General features: G+C 33.9%; 1 protein-coding gene across 5 annotated transcripts in view; it reads right to left on the bottom strand.

Annotated features, from left to right (window-relative positions):
* The window catches only part of LSM14A (LSM14A mRNA processing body assembly factor), a 50,374-nt gene that overhangs the window by 4,980 nt on the left and 30,661 nt on the right, over positions 1–14,733 (bottom strand). For 3 of the 5 annotated variants that reach the window (XR_010382335.1, XM_031458587.2, XM_031458588.2), the window contains exons 4-9: positions 10,599–10,721; positions 6,523–6,699; positions 6,177–6,242; positions 3,711–3,893; positions 3,434–3,605; positions 2,031–2,262 (exon numbers count right to left, since the gene is read on the bottom strand). Coding sequence is in view for 4 of the 5 variants with exons in the window: in XM_031458587.2 (XP_031314447.1) it covers positions 2,031–2,262; positions 3,434–3,605; positions 3,711–3,893; positions 6,177–6,242; positions 6,523–6,699; positions 10,599–10,721 (953 nt within the window). In the remaining variant the exon portion in view is untranslated. The remainder of the gene's footprint in view (positions 1–2,030; positions 2,263–3,433; positions 3,606–3,710; positions 3,894–6,176; positions 6,243–6,522; positions 6,700–10,598; positions 10,722–14,733) is intronic. The other 2 variants (XM_031458589.2, XM_064489214.1) reach the window with 1 other exon arrangement.

Raw genomic sequence — 14,733 nt, 5'->3', positions numbered from 1 at the left:
AGAGAGAAAGCTCAAGTATACACAAGAGTGCAAACGTGAACATGAACACTCGAAAGATGGAGCAAACTGAACACTACAGGCAGAAGGAATAGGTAAAAAGGTCCTGAGATAGGAATAAGCTTGGCACTAAACAAGAGCTAGAAGGCCCGCAGGTCTGTAGCAGAAGGAATGAAGAACAGGGCAGTCCCACTGGCAACAAGGCCTAGAGCAAGCCCTAGACTTCTGACCTGGAGAGCAGCCAGATCATGACGTGCCCTTATACGCTGTGTTGAGGAACATTTTTTTTTTTTTAATTGAAGTATAGTTAGTTTACAAGGTGTCAATTTCTGGTGTACAGCATAATGTTTCAGTCATACATGTATTTGTTTTCATATTCTTTTTCATTATAGGTTACTCTAAGATACCGAATACAGTTCCCTGTGAAGAAACTTGTGTTTATCTATTTTATACATAGTAGTTAATAGAACATGTGTTATTTTTATAAAGAAAATAATATCAAAAGTGTTTAAAAAATCAGGAAGACCCCAAGTTGGGTAGGTGTATATCAATGCCATTGCAGAGGAGTTAAGGGCAAATATTTGTGAAAAGGCTACTGAATTCTATAAGCAATAGGTCACTGGCAACTTCAAGAGGAGGAATAGTGGCAAGTAAGAGGTGTTCTGTAGTTCCCAAGACATAGTTTCTGAGCTGGAATGGCCATTTTGCAAGTTAGAAATCCTGCAGCTCCATCAGGTTGCATCCACCATGGCTGGATAGCCTGAGCTAATGACCTGAGGCTTATTTTCAGCAGTCCTGGCTATGATGACACAATACCAAAGGCATCAAAATTAACAGAACAGACCCAAAAGCCACTAACACTGATCCTTTAAGAGGGATCTCAACAATGGTCAGTTTTAAATATTGAATAATGAAATTCCTGCTAGCAGGTCTTTCTGTTTCTCGCTGTTCTTTGCAATTCCTAGTAGATCTCTTTACGAAGTGATTTTCATTCTTTCTTTGATTACATACCTTCCTCCACACTATCCCTAAAATCAATAAACTAGCACAGTAACATTGACTTAATTGACAGATCCTTTTAAATAAATTTTATATATAAACTTACTATTCAGAGCTAGTTTTTTTAGCAGCAGTTCCCAAATGCCAATATATTTTCAAGACAACAGTTAAAAAAAAAAAAAAAAAGCAAAAAACCCAAAAAAAACCAGGGAAAATGTAGTTGAGGTTTCTGCAAAACTAAATTAAGAGCACTGACTCAGGAACAAAATCACTAGGTTCAAGACTCAGCCTGTGTATGTTCATGTGTGACTGAAGCATTATGCTGTACACCAGAAACTGACACAACATTGTAAACTGACTAGACTTCAATAAAAACACGTACATGATAAAAAGTTGACTCAGCATCATCACTTACTAGTTGATCTTGGGCAAGTATTTTAGTATCTCTGTACCTATTTCCTCATTTGTACACATGAAACACTATATAAATGTTAGCTGTTATTAAGTGTACAGGTTTGCTTCCCATTTGGGAGTATGTTCTTCCTAGATTCTTTTGGTGCTAAGGCATACTCTATAATGTGAAATAAAGGTGACATAATATGGTCCTTTTTATACTGTATAATGTCTTTAGTGATTCCCTGTGCTTCCAACAACAAAAGTTTTCGAAGGAGAAGAAATTAAAAAAAGAAAGAACCCCAGGTCAGTCTAATAGTTTTTTTGGAAGAAATTTTTGTAACAGTCCATGAAATCTGAAACCATGGTTCTATAATAAAAAGACAAAATAGGGTATCATATTTCTATTTCTTACTTCCTCCCACTGAAAAGGAAATAGTTGAAAAAAAAATTGGATTCATTAGCCAAGAAGTTATTGCTCCTTAAAATTACATAAGTATTCTGCAGGTACACCCTCCTCTGAAAAATCAAAATGGAAGTTATATAAATGCCCTAAAAATATTTACTCAAAATAGATAAAAATTAAAAACATTTTGAGTTTCACAGAACTGCAAGCCAACCCCAAAGCATACAATACTTACCCTATATTCAAAATCTGCAAACTCCCTGCCCCCACGACCTCCTCTGAATCCACCACGAAATCCTCGAGGGGTGGTGAACGTACCACCTCGGCCACCACCACGCCCTCGGCCACCACGGAAACCAAGACCTCCTCTGCCTCTGTACCCTCCACGGCCACGGTTTGGACGAAGTGGTATTCCAAATGTTTCTGCATTTAATCTTCTTTCTTCAGCCCAGGTTGGTCTCCGTTCTCTATTATGAGAACAAATAATCTTTAGTGTATCAAGTTTTAAAGAACATTTTCCAGCCAAACTATGTAGCACTAATTCCCAAATTAAAGCTAAGTAATTCCTAAAGATCAAATAAAAATAAGCACCTTATCTAAATCATCACAGACTGTCCATGGCAATATGCCCCTATAATACTCTGTTCAACTTCATGTTGGTTGGTTGGTGCTATAATATGACTGGTATTAAGTTTCTCGTAAATGTAGTTGATAATACAAAGAAACTGACAGCAGCCCTGATGTAGTGGGAACTCATATGTAATAGGACTGGCAATTGACTACTCCCTCCAATCAGCCCCAAAGGAAGAAAGGGCAAAGACAGGAAAGGAAACCCTGTCTCAGGAAGTGATGAGAAGGAAGGCAGATCTCCTAGTATGCTCCTGGCCAAATCTCTGGACCTGATGCCTCAAGCAAGTGTCTGAATTGTTGCTGCCGCCGCAGTAAAGTCCAGACAGGACTCAGAATCATCCCCATCCTTGCTGAAATTTTAGTAGACGACTGCCACCAGGTGGCACTAAACTGCAACTAGGAGAACGACAATTTGGATAGGGAGCAGAAACTCTTGAACTTTTAGTTTGTTATACTGGGTCCTTTCATTAACCAATTTTCTGGATCTGTATTTACTACAATATGGCAGAGGTTTACTATATTAGTAAACTTCATCTGAACTACTTCGTAAAGGGGTAAAGTGTTTAGATGTTAGCTGAATGTTTCTATTTTAATTACTAATTTTCAACTGTCAATGCATCCCCAAACCAAAGTATATTATTTTTTCTTTTCAAAGAGCAGTATCATATATTATACTGTATAGCACAGGGAAATATATATAAGATCTTATGGTAACTCACAGCGAAAAAAAATGTGACAATGAATATATAAGTTCATGTATAACTGAAAAATTGTGCTCTACACTGGCATTTGACACAACATTGTAAAATGACTACAACTCTATAAAAAATGTAAAAAAAAAGTAAAAAAAGAATAGCATTATATAAAATTTTTTATAAATTATTTTCTTTTAGCAAAAACACTGAAAAACTGCAGTCATTGCATATTTTTAAGTATTCAGTAAACTTTGTGAATTTATAAGAAATCATTTCACACTTCAACATCTTAAGAGCAACTTAAAAACTGTACCTATTATCATCACAAGAAATATTATCAAAGAAGGATTTAGTTTTGTCATAATAGCAATTAGGTCCAAGTGGATCTTCTTCATCTGCATTTCCTTCACTGTTTTGGGTATCAACTCCTGAGTCTCCTTTATCTTCACCATTTACAGGCTTCTCCTGTTTCTCAAGTTTATCTTCTATTGAAAAATAAGTACATACAATAAAAGTCAAGGCTTGTACCAAACATCCATAATTCACAAGTCAAATAAGAGTATTTTCTGAATAGAAAAATGAAAACATACCTTTCAATTTAAGTTTATTATGAAACTCTCTGTCAATTTCCTCCTTGTTAAATTGTGCATTTGCACTTTCAAAGTCAAAGTCTTTCTCAAATTTCATCGGACCATCTCGTCGAATACCAAATCTTCCCCTGCCACCTCGATGACCCCCACGCCCTCTCCTTGGAGCTGAAGGAGCACCTGGAACTATATTAATAAGCAAATAAAGAATTAGCTGGATTAGAGCAGAAGCTATTATTGTGATCTTTATATTAAAGAGTCAACAACAGAAATGCTTACAAGTCTCTATATACATTACTATATTTGTATTTTTTTAAATAAAAAAGAAAGTTTCACAAACATTTAATACATAACAGACTGGGAACAGCACACATATTTATAAACTTGAAATTTATAAATGGCACACATGAACTTTATATCTATGGGGTCTATACTCATAAATGCTGACGAGTGTACAACCAAACAATTTGGGAGACTTCTGTACTAAATTACTGTGTACTCCTTGAGGGCAGGGGTTTTGTTCTGCTTATAATCCCTAATACCTACAGAGTGTCAAACATCTGAAGGGTTCTCAAAATTTAGGAAGCTTTTTATGGAAAGGATCATAGAAACCAAAATTTAAGGTAAGAAAAATAAATGAACACTTATCAGCACAAACTGCAAGACAGGAGGTGTTATTTCCACCTCACAGGTAGCACAAAAGACAAGAAGCACCAGGCTCAACCACTCCAACCACTTCCTGCTTCACTTTCACTGTCTCCCTCTAAATGGCTCTATATTAGTCAAGTCTTTCTTTACAATTTAATACAACCATAAGACTTATGAGGTATGATGAAGCAATACCAAAATAGCATAAATTACAGTGAACACTCGAGAACCCAAATATCCAACACAAGAGGAATAGTTAAGTGGAAAAAAATAAAAGAGAAATATGGAATGGTATTTGATGTGAGTTAACAGAAAAACACAGAGCACAAAGCAGCATGAACTTAAAGATTATAATTATGCGAAGTGTTTAACACATACCGATAAAGATGAGAAGTGACTATAGACTAATAGACAGGTTTGGGCTCACTGTTCACTGAACATTTGGCAAATTATCCAAGTTTGAGAAAACAAATCACAAAAACCTACAGCAGTATATCCAGACACTTAAATCTAGACAAGCAGGATGTTTAAATATTTAACTTTACTACTGAAAATGTCTTGGCCACAAGCCATAAAGTACAGCATGATACTTCTGTCTTAAATTTTGAAGGGCAGTGAAAAGGTACTTTTATTTACTACTTCACATGATTTCTGAATGATGAAAGCATGGCAATTGTTTTATCTTGAGGGAGGAGTTCTTTCTTTTTCCAAATTAAAAAAAGTGAAATATAGTAAACAAACCAGAAACTCTATGTTCTACGGTACATACAAAAACACACATAAAAATGTACAGAAGAAACAGTGTTTATACACATTTAAAAATATATCTAGTTTTCTAAAATTGAGTAAAAGATCATCTTCCAATTATTACATAATTGAGGTGATTACACACCTTTAGTTTTTAATTTGGAAGAGTTTTAAATTATAATTTATTCTCTGCTAATAAATTTAAAAATAATAAAATGGATGGATTTAGGATAAATGTTATAGATTACAAAAGAAAGTACTCAACCATATTAAATCAGTAACTATGAAAGAAAGCTAAAGTACTTGAACAATTACTTCCAAAAAAGGGGCTCAAGGCTTAATTTTAGTAAAACTTTTCAAACTTTTATGGTACAGCTAATTCCGTTCTTAAAAGCATAGAAAACCATGAAAACAATTTTATAACGTTAACATGAAATGACAAAACAACAAAAAAATACAAAAGGTAGCATAAAAGAGAAAGCCACACAACAATGTACATGTACGTGCATGGATCCTACTAGCATATTACATTCAAGAATACGTTAAAAGGCAATTGCCTACCATCAAATAGGGTTTATTCCAGACATGTAATGATAATTAAAAAAAACCCTTTCATTTAAAAATAATCAGACCAAAACCAAAACCAAACCACTCCCCCACTGCAAAACAAACGAATGGTCCTGTGCGCCCATTATCCAGTTTCCCCTCCAATAGTAACATCTTATTTAACTATTATTTATTATCAAAAATCAGGAAAAAACCAGGACGCTGGCATAATATAATAAACTACATTATAGAGCTCATTCAGATTTCAAGTTTTGCATGTACTCATTTTGGGATACGTCTTTATGTATAGTTCTATGACCTTTTGCTACATATACAGATCCACACAACTACCAGCAAAATCAAGATAAACAACTATTTGGTTACCACAATGAAACGCCCTTGTGCTTATCCTTTATATCGTCAACTCTTGCCATTCATTTTTTTAATAGTAATTATGTATCATATGTTCAAATGTTCTCTCTATTGAGAAGCATAGGATATGGCTTTCAGATACAAGTAACAACTTACCTATTTGTCTCTTGCTATCATTTCTGAGTTGCTCATTTTCTGGTCTTGAAACTTTGTGTACTTCAGCTATAGAACATATAAAAAGTGACAATCAACTCAGGACACATAATAAACTTTTTGTTAAGTTTAAATGGAAAAACAAACAAATCAAACACAAAATCAAAAATCTATACCCCCACCACCATCACTACTTTGAGTCAAATTTGAAAGACTGAACATTCTATCAAGTTCAGTTTAAACTTTCTAGGCTCATTCACATAAAATAAAACTTTTTTTTTTTAAATGAAAATAAGGTTGGAAGATGTCAACCAGTCAATTAAGAAACAGTAAACAGCTAAAGTTCTACCTCGCCTGTGCTCTTGATTCTCTATTGCTTTTTGGCTGGTAGATGGTAAAGGCCTGGTTGATACAGGGCTCCTCCTCCCAACAGGTGCCGGAGCAGGTAAGTGGGCCGAGGCGGTCTGTACTGCTTGTTCCATGGTTGGGCTTTTTCTCAAAGGGTCTAACTGAGGGCTTGAACGACCTAAAACGTAACCAAAAGATAAGAAACTACCCTATCCTTTGGGGATTTCAAAATAATCTAGACCCTAAAAAAAAGGTGTAGAGTTTTATTTCTACCAATCAAATCCTCAGCACAAATCTGAGTTCATCTACTCATTAGATCAGAGCTTAAAACTGTTTATCTTTAGCAGGCTGGTCACAAGATTGGTTAAAAAAAATTTTTTTTAACCACCCCCACACCCACCAAACAAAAAAATTCTGGAACTTTATCTGTATTTCTACCTAGTGGAATAAGGTTTAAAAAAGTTTTTCAAAAACTGCTGCTGATAAAAGATTCCCCAGGAATATTATAAAGATGGTAGGTCAGATGCAGGCTTTCCCCAATAACCACAACCACAAGATCATACTGGCATTTTAACCATTATTTCCAGAGGCTTTAACTTTTTTAGTATTTTCCAAAGATATGTCTAAAGTGATACCTTTATACCTGTAAGTATTATCTTCATTAAATTTCCATTATAAAGGAAGTAAAGAACTAGAAAGTCAGGTGAAGTTCTTCAATACCTTAGGGGCTTGGGTAATTAAACATCAATATTAAAAGGCCAGCAATAAACCTTTCAGATAAACACACAGTAGTCATTCTCATTCTTTGCTATCGGAATGATCTCTCGGCAAATTTTTGCTTAATATGGGTTTTGTACTTACAAATTCTATTTTTCCTTTTATGAGGTCAGAGTCCGGTCACAGTACAAACAGAAAATTTTTAACATTGGGTGCTCCCATCATGCTTTTTGTCCCTAATGCTTGCTGTAAAGCTCTGCTCAAGGTGCTCTCACAACCCATGATATTGCACCAAAATAGGTTTTTAATGCTCATTTTATGTTAAAAAAAATCCCAAATATGCTGCAAACTTACTACCCACCTGTGCATATCTGCACAGGCTCCAAACTGGTAAACTGGTGAGTAATGACAGCACACTGGGTGTGCAACAGGTGCTTCATGGACTGTTTATTAGTAATACTCCCCAAGGACATGGTTATCTAAAGTATGCAATTACAAATATGTGTCACCATTTCCAGCCAGTAATGCCAAAGTTTACTCTGCCAGTAATAGAAACACTGTAATTTTCCTATTGATTATAATGGGAAATCATGGTAGTTTAAGTTTTGGCCTATGAGAAAACATTTTGTAATCGTTTATCATCTTGTGAAAGGATTTATTTATAAAACAAACATTAAGGTTTTGAAAAGCGTATTGTTTAAGTAATTTTACAATAGTATATTAAATGACTTATAAATTTATAAAACTTTACTTCATTAAGGCTTTTCTTTAAGCCTGTGACTCAAAGTATTACAGAACTGCAAGTGATAGGGCAATCACAGCAGGTAATAACTCATTTGTTGCATAACTTGAAAACTTTCATAATTAAAGTCTAGTACTATAAAAAAAAAGTCTAGTATTACATCATGATGTCAATTTTGTTGTAAATAGTGAAATATAGCTGATACTGGACATACTATACATACATAAACTCAGAAACTCTTTTAGCATAATAAAAATACTCCCTCAAGCTGGCTTCACATTTTTATCATCACAGTTACAAGAAAATCAAGAAAACTCTAGGTGTTTAAATTTTGTAAAATTTAGAAATTTTAGTTGGTAAAATTTAAACACAGATCCCAGGTCTCTCCCACTGCTTTATATAACCACACCTCTTCTTCTAATAAATATGTAATTTAAAAAAACATTTAAAACTATTTAAAACTTATTTTAGACCTAAGTACCAGGGAAAGATTCTATAGTTATTTTTCCAAATGATCAGGCAGTTGTCTGTCCCAACAGCATTTATTCAATAGCTAGTCTTTCTCTACTAGTTTAAAGATATCTTTATCATATACTAATTACTTCTTTATACTTGGATCTGTTTCTGACTTTTGTTCCATTCATCTCTAAATTAATTCTTGTATTGCTTTATTTTATGTATACTTTATTAAGGAGATAAGCCCTACCTCATTACTTTATTTTTAAAATATGTCTAGCTATACTTCCATGCTTACTTTTAAGACAGTCTATGTAATCTGTTTTACCAGGTTCTTACTATTCCATTTGAATTTAATGGAAGTATAGTAAATTCAATTATTATGAGAAGTAAAGTCTTCCTAATACTAAATCTTTGTAACGAGGAATAAGATACGTTTCTCCAGTGATACGTGACTTCTTTTATGTCCCTCTATTACATTTTGTATCTTTCATCAGAGAGGTTGGTCATATTTCTTGTAATGTATTTTATACATAATTTGAATTTCTCATCATTGTGAATATCTCCTTTATCCCCATTAATAATCAGTGGGTTAGGTCTTAGGACAACTATCAATTTTTATTCATATTCTCTACATTTTACCTCTAATTTAAGTCCCAATTTAGTCTGGGTTTTTCAGTGAATTCTCAATTGCAAGTAGAAAGTCATCACTAGCAAATAATACTAATTAAAAAAATAATAATGTTAATTTTAATATTTATACCTCTTACTTCTTTTTCACATATTCCTGATATAGCTAAAAATTCCAGAACAATGCTGAGGAGCATCTTTATTATTTTAATAAGAATTCTCCTTGTGCTTCAATATTAAGGTTAATGGTGGTTATTAATTAATATAGCTAACATCTACCTAGCAGGTTCTGTGTCATGCACTGTGCTACAGGCACTGCATGCATTTAAAAAAATTTAACTCCAACAATAAGTTTGTTAGTTTATCAGTAAAGTCCCATTTAAACTAAAGCTCCACTTTATAGTTTAGAAAATGAATGCTTAAAAAGATTTTTTCTCTAAGAATTTTTTTTTTAAAGAATGAATTCTTATTGAAAAAAACAAAACAATACACATATACACAAGTATACACTTATGTTAACTTAGAGAAAAGGCTGGATGTTAAGTATATTCTGGATAGTGAGATTACGGGTATTTTTACTTTTTTCTTATGCTTTGTGTACTTCGAATTCACCTACAACAAATCTTTAGAATGTTACAAAATTAAAAATTAAGTTATTCCAAATCAGTATGAATAAAAGTAACTACAATTATTTCAAAATATCTAAAGTGAGATACACAGGATTATGTTTAGCATTGGCTTGATTTTACCTTCAAAAGCTTTAAAAAATATTGTCCTGTGATTATGGTATCTTTCTAAAACGACTTCATGCTGTTTTATTTAAAAGTAAACATCCATATAAAGCAATGAGCCAGTAATATTCACTTTAGCAGCAGATAAAAATAGATCAGGAATCTCGGGACCACTGAAGGTTATGTGACTGGCTGGTAAAAAAACCCAGAATTTAAAAAAAAAAAAAAAAGAAAAAACAAACAGGATCCTTTAAGAAGCTTATTAAAATGCCAATCCCCAAGTTTCAGGGATTCTGATGTAGCAATTCTCAGGATCTATAGTTTTAAGGAACACTCCAGATCAGATGGTTTGGTTCTGGGTGGTCTACACTGAGAGTCACTGCTCTAGATTCTATGAGGATGCTAGGAAAGCAACAGCATAATGAATAGTTTGTTTCCTCATCAAAATCATCAAAGATAATTCATCCTCAGTGGTGAACCTGGGATTGACTTGTAATATGTAAGTATTATATACAAATATTACATACAATATAATAACATTGCTCTGTAAAAAATAAGTCTGTAAAAAATAAGTCAATGTTCACTGTTTCAGTTTTATGATCTAAGAATTATAAAAAGTCTAAATAGTGGAAGTCATTCAATAATGTACTTACTGCTAATGACAATTAGAAAAATTAGAACAGAACTAAACAGAAATTATCCATGAGATTTACAAGCTGCAAAAGCTGTTACATTCAGAGAAAGATAAAAACCACTATAGAAATTTAGAACAGAAATATTTGAAGGAAAAAAACAGCTTACCTTGAGATAACTGTGTTTTTAGAGATCTTGTGTCCTGTGTAAAGGCAGAACCAACTGCACTACTTTGGGATAGGGTACCGCTGTTTGGTGCTTCTGTTCCAAAGGATGTCAAAGAGCTTCCAGCTTTAAGAATTTTTTTTAATGACAGAAAAAAAAAAGGTTTTAAATTTTAAACCTTTCAGTTATACAAAGTAATATACTTTTTAAATAATGGTTAACTGTCACCCCCTTGTAACACTTGTGCAACTTAGTAACGGAAATTAATGAAACTGAATTAAACATAGAGCAATCTTTGACCAGCACCCTTGGATGCAACAATTTTCTGTAATATGCTGTCCTAGGCAGTTATGCAGATGGGACAGCAAGGACACACATCAGATAGAGAAGTAGCAGAAATAGTACATTTTACACCATCTGTACAAATAGTCAAATCAGCAGACTCGTCAAGGCAATGGACAATGGAGAGTCTATTTTAATGCTTTCCATCAGGACAGTTATTGTACGGCTGCCTTCTGCCTAAAGCAACGACAAAAAGTTCTGGTAATATGAGTAACAAAACCCTAGAAAAGACCCAATTCTTTGCTATACTAGGTTATGTCAATCTTCTCTACATTTCTTCACTGTTTACGGATCATTCACTTTCCATATGCTGTGTTCTCTTCTTACTTAATATTTAATCTATGTAGGATTCCTCTAGCAGGAACTGTTTCAATAGCTTTTCTTCACCCCACCTCTAAATCCAATCTAAAAATGGAATCAGAATAATCTTTTACAAAACAGAAACATAATCACATTACTACAGAGCCCAGTACCCTCTGACTTTCCACTGCCTGTAATAAAAAGTTCAAACTATTTATCTCAGTTTATAAGTCCCTCCCCTTATCTGCCTATTTCTTCTCTCATTAGTTTCCTTACTTTCACCAGTCTACTTCACAAAAGAAGTCTACCCATCTGCTTTTAAAGTATTTGAGGGTTACGATCATGCTCCTTGCAATCTTCTCATATCCAAGCTAAGCAACTCCAGTTCCTTCAACCATTACTCACCTTTACATGTTCTTTAAGCCTTCCTGCTTTTGACTTCTCCTAATTTAATAAATTCTAGTTGTTCATATCCCTCTTAACATGAGGCATCAGAACCCAGTACAGTACCTGAGACAATAAGAATCAATGGGACTCCTTTAGAGGTGCCATCCAGTCAGGCTGCAGTCCCAGCCAGCTCAGAAGACCCCTAACGTAACTTCCCAAAACCCCCAAAATGTTGGGACTAGTGCTTTCAATAATTCTGTGGAATGCTGATTCTACCCCATTATCCCTAGTATTTCTGGGCAATGACCAAGACATAAACCACTCTGATGATACGTATTCAACCTCCATGCTGCTGTGTTTTCTTAGTCAACCTCCCACTGCTTGTCCCCGTGGTTAGCAAACTCTTCTATGTCCTCCATCTCTTTTCTGAGTTCCTGGTCATACTACTCACCTCCTTCACCCCGATTCTGCTATTGATTTATCTCAAATCATTTTTTATGTGTAGTGTGAGGCAGGGATCAAGGTTAATTTTTTCCAAATAGATATCCAGCTGCTGAAGCATCACCTTTTTTAAAAGATCTTTTTTCCCCAATGTTCTTTTTTTAGTAGGGGCAGGTAATTAGGTTCATTGATTTATTTATTTAATGGAGGTACTGGGGATTGACCCCAGGACTTTGTGCATGCTAAGCAAGCACTCTACTACTGATCTATACCTTCCCCTCTGCAACATCACTTGTTAAAAAAAGATTTTCCCCTCTCCACTGAACTGCACTGGCATCTCTGTTTTAAATCAGTATTTAAGAAGGTCTATTTCTGCACTCTCTATTCTTTATACCCAGGTGTATTTGTCTATTCTTACATCAATAATTTCTTGTTCTGATTACTGTAACTTTATAGTAAGTCTTGAAACTGGATGTAAATCTCAAATTTCCTCCTTCAAGATTGTTTTGACTATTCTAGGTTTTGTATTCCATACGAATATTTGAATCAGCATGTCAGTTTCTATTTTTAAAGTGTCTGATAGGATTTTGAACAGGATTATGGTCAATCTGTAAATCAGTTTTGGGGACAGTGTCATCATAAAAATAACATTGAATCTTTTAACCCATAAGCATGGGTTAACACTCTTATTTAGATCTTTAATTTCTCTCAGCAATGTTTTGTGTTTTTTATTGTACAGCAGAGTTTTCCAAACGGTACTGACATTTTGGGCCAGATAATTGTTTGTTGGGAGGGGTTATCCTCTGCATTGTAGAATGTTAAGTAGCATCTCTGGCCTCCACCCACTAGTTACTAGTAGTATCTTCCAGTTGTGACAACCAAAAATGTCACCAGACATTACCAAATGTTCCCTGAGGGAAGGGGGGGGAGGTAAAAATGATTCCCTTTGCCACTGAGAACCACTCAGTTATAAAAGTTTTAAAATATCTTTTGTTATATTCATTCTTGGGTATCTGATGTTACTGATGCTACTGCAAGTTGTGTTGCATTTTATATTTAATTTACCAATAATCTGTTCTAGGTGAGCAAACTTTAACTGTAAGTGGCTGGATGATCTCTGTTATAACTATACAACTCTGCCCTTACAGTGTAAAAGCAGCCACAGACAACATGTAAATAAATGGGTACGGCTGCATTCCAATAAAACTATTTGCAAAAAACAGGAGGCTGGTGGGATTTGGTCCACAGGACATAGTTTGCCGACCTGTCTGTTCTACAATACAAAAATACAGTTGAGTTTTGTATATTTACCATGTATCCCCTTACTATGCTAAATGTACTTTTTCATTCTAGTGGTTTGAATATTCTTTCGTGTTTTCTAGGTACACAATCATGTCACCTTCAAATAAAGATATTTTTAGTTCTGCCTTCCCAATATTTAAATCAATCATTCTTTCTTTTCTTTTCTTTCCTTCCTTCTTTCTTTCTTGCCGTAATGAAATGACTAGGGCCTCAAGAACAACACTACATGAAATGGTAAGAGATTTGGCTTTTGCTTTATTCTTTGCATCAAGGGAAAAGCATTCATTGATCCAAATTAGGAAATTCCCTCCTATTCCTTAGTTGTTGATACACTGATGTTGAATTTTATCAAATGCCTGTTCTGTATCTATTGGGACTGCAGTTCTTCTCCTTTATTCTGTTAATGTGGTAAATTACTAATGATTTTCAAATGTTAAAATATCCTTGCACTCTTGAGATAAACCTTACTTTGTCATTAAGTACTATTCTTTTTATGGATTGCTGGCATCCACTGCTTGTACTGTGTTCAGGATTTTTACATATATGTTCATGGAAATTAGCTTTAATTTTATTCTCGTCGAATGACTTCATTAGATTTTGGTATCTCAGTTAGCTTGCCTTGATTATCTGATTAGGAAGAGTCTTCTTCCTTTATTTTCAAAGAGTTTGTGTAAGATTGTAAAATTACAGGGGAGGCTATAGCTCAAGTGGTAGAAAGTCCTAGATTTAATCCCCAGTACTGCCTCTAAAATAAATAAATAAACCTAATTACCCCTCCCCTCAAAAAACTATATATATATAAATAAAAGATTGGTAAAATTATTTCTTCCCTAAATGGTAGAATTTATCAGTAAATAGTCTAGAATTGTCTTTATGGGAGATTTTAAATTACAGTTTCAACTTCTTTAACAAATAGAGTGATAGGGAGATTCTATTTCCTCTTGTGTTAGTTTAGGAAGTTTTATTTTCAAGGAATTTATCTGTTTCATCTAAAATGTTGAATTTGTTGACATAAAGTTGTTCACAATATCTTCATAACATCCTTTTAGGATCTATAGTGATGTCTACCCTTTCATTCTTGATAGTGATGATTTGAGTCTTCTTTTGTTCCTTGTTCACTCTTGTTAGGGACTTACTAATTTTATGAAATGTTTCAAAGAACCAACTCCTCCTGGCTTTGTTGACATTATATACAATTTGGCTTGTTTTTATTTTGTTGATCTAAAATTTCTCTTCCTTCTAGTACTTTTGGGCTAATTTTCTTTTTTTTTTTTTTAAGTTTCTTAAGTGGCAGCTTAGAGAACTGATTTTAAAAAATTCTTATTTTCTTATATGTGTATTTAAAGGTATGAAATTTCTCCTAAGT

The sequence above is a fragment of the Camelus dromedarius genome, chromosome 9, assembly GCF_036321535.1.
Source record: "Camelus dromedarius isolate mCamDro1 chromosome 9, mCamDro1.pat, whole genome shotgun sequence".
Classification (NCBI taxonomy): domain Eukaryota; kingdom Metazoa; phylum Chordata; class Mammalia; order Artiodactyla; family Camelidae; genus Camelus; species Camelus dromedarius.
The sequence above is the reverse complement of the archived record's forward strand: the minus strand, read 5'-3'. Positions and strand labels throughout refer to the sequence as shown.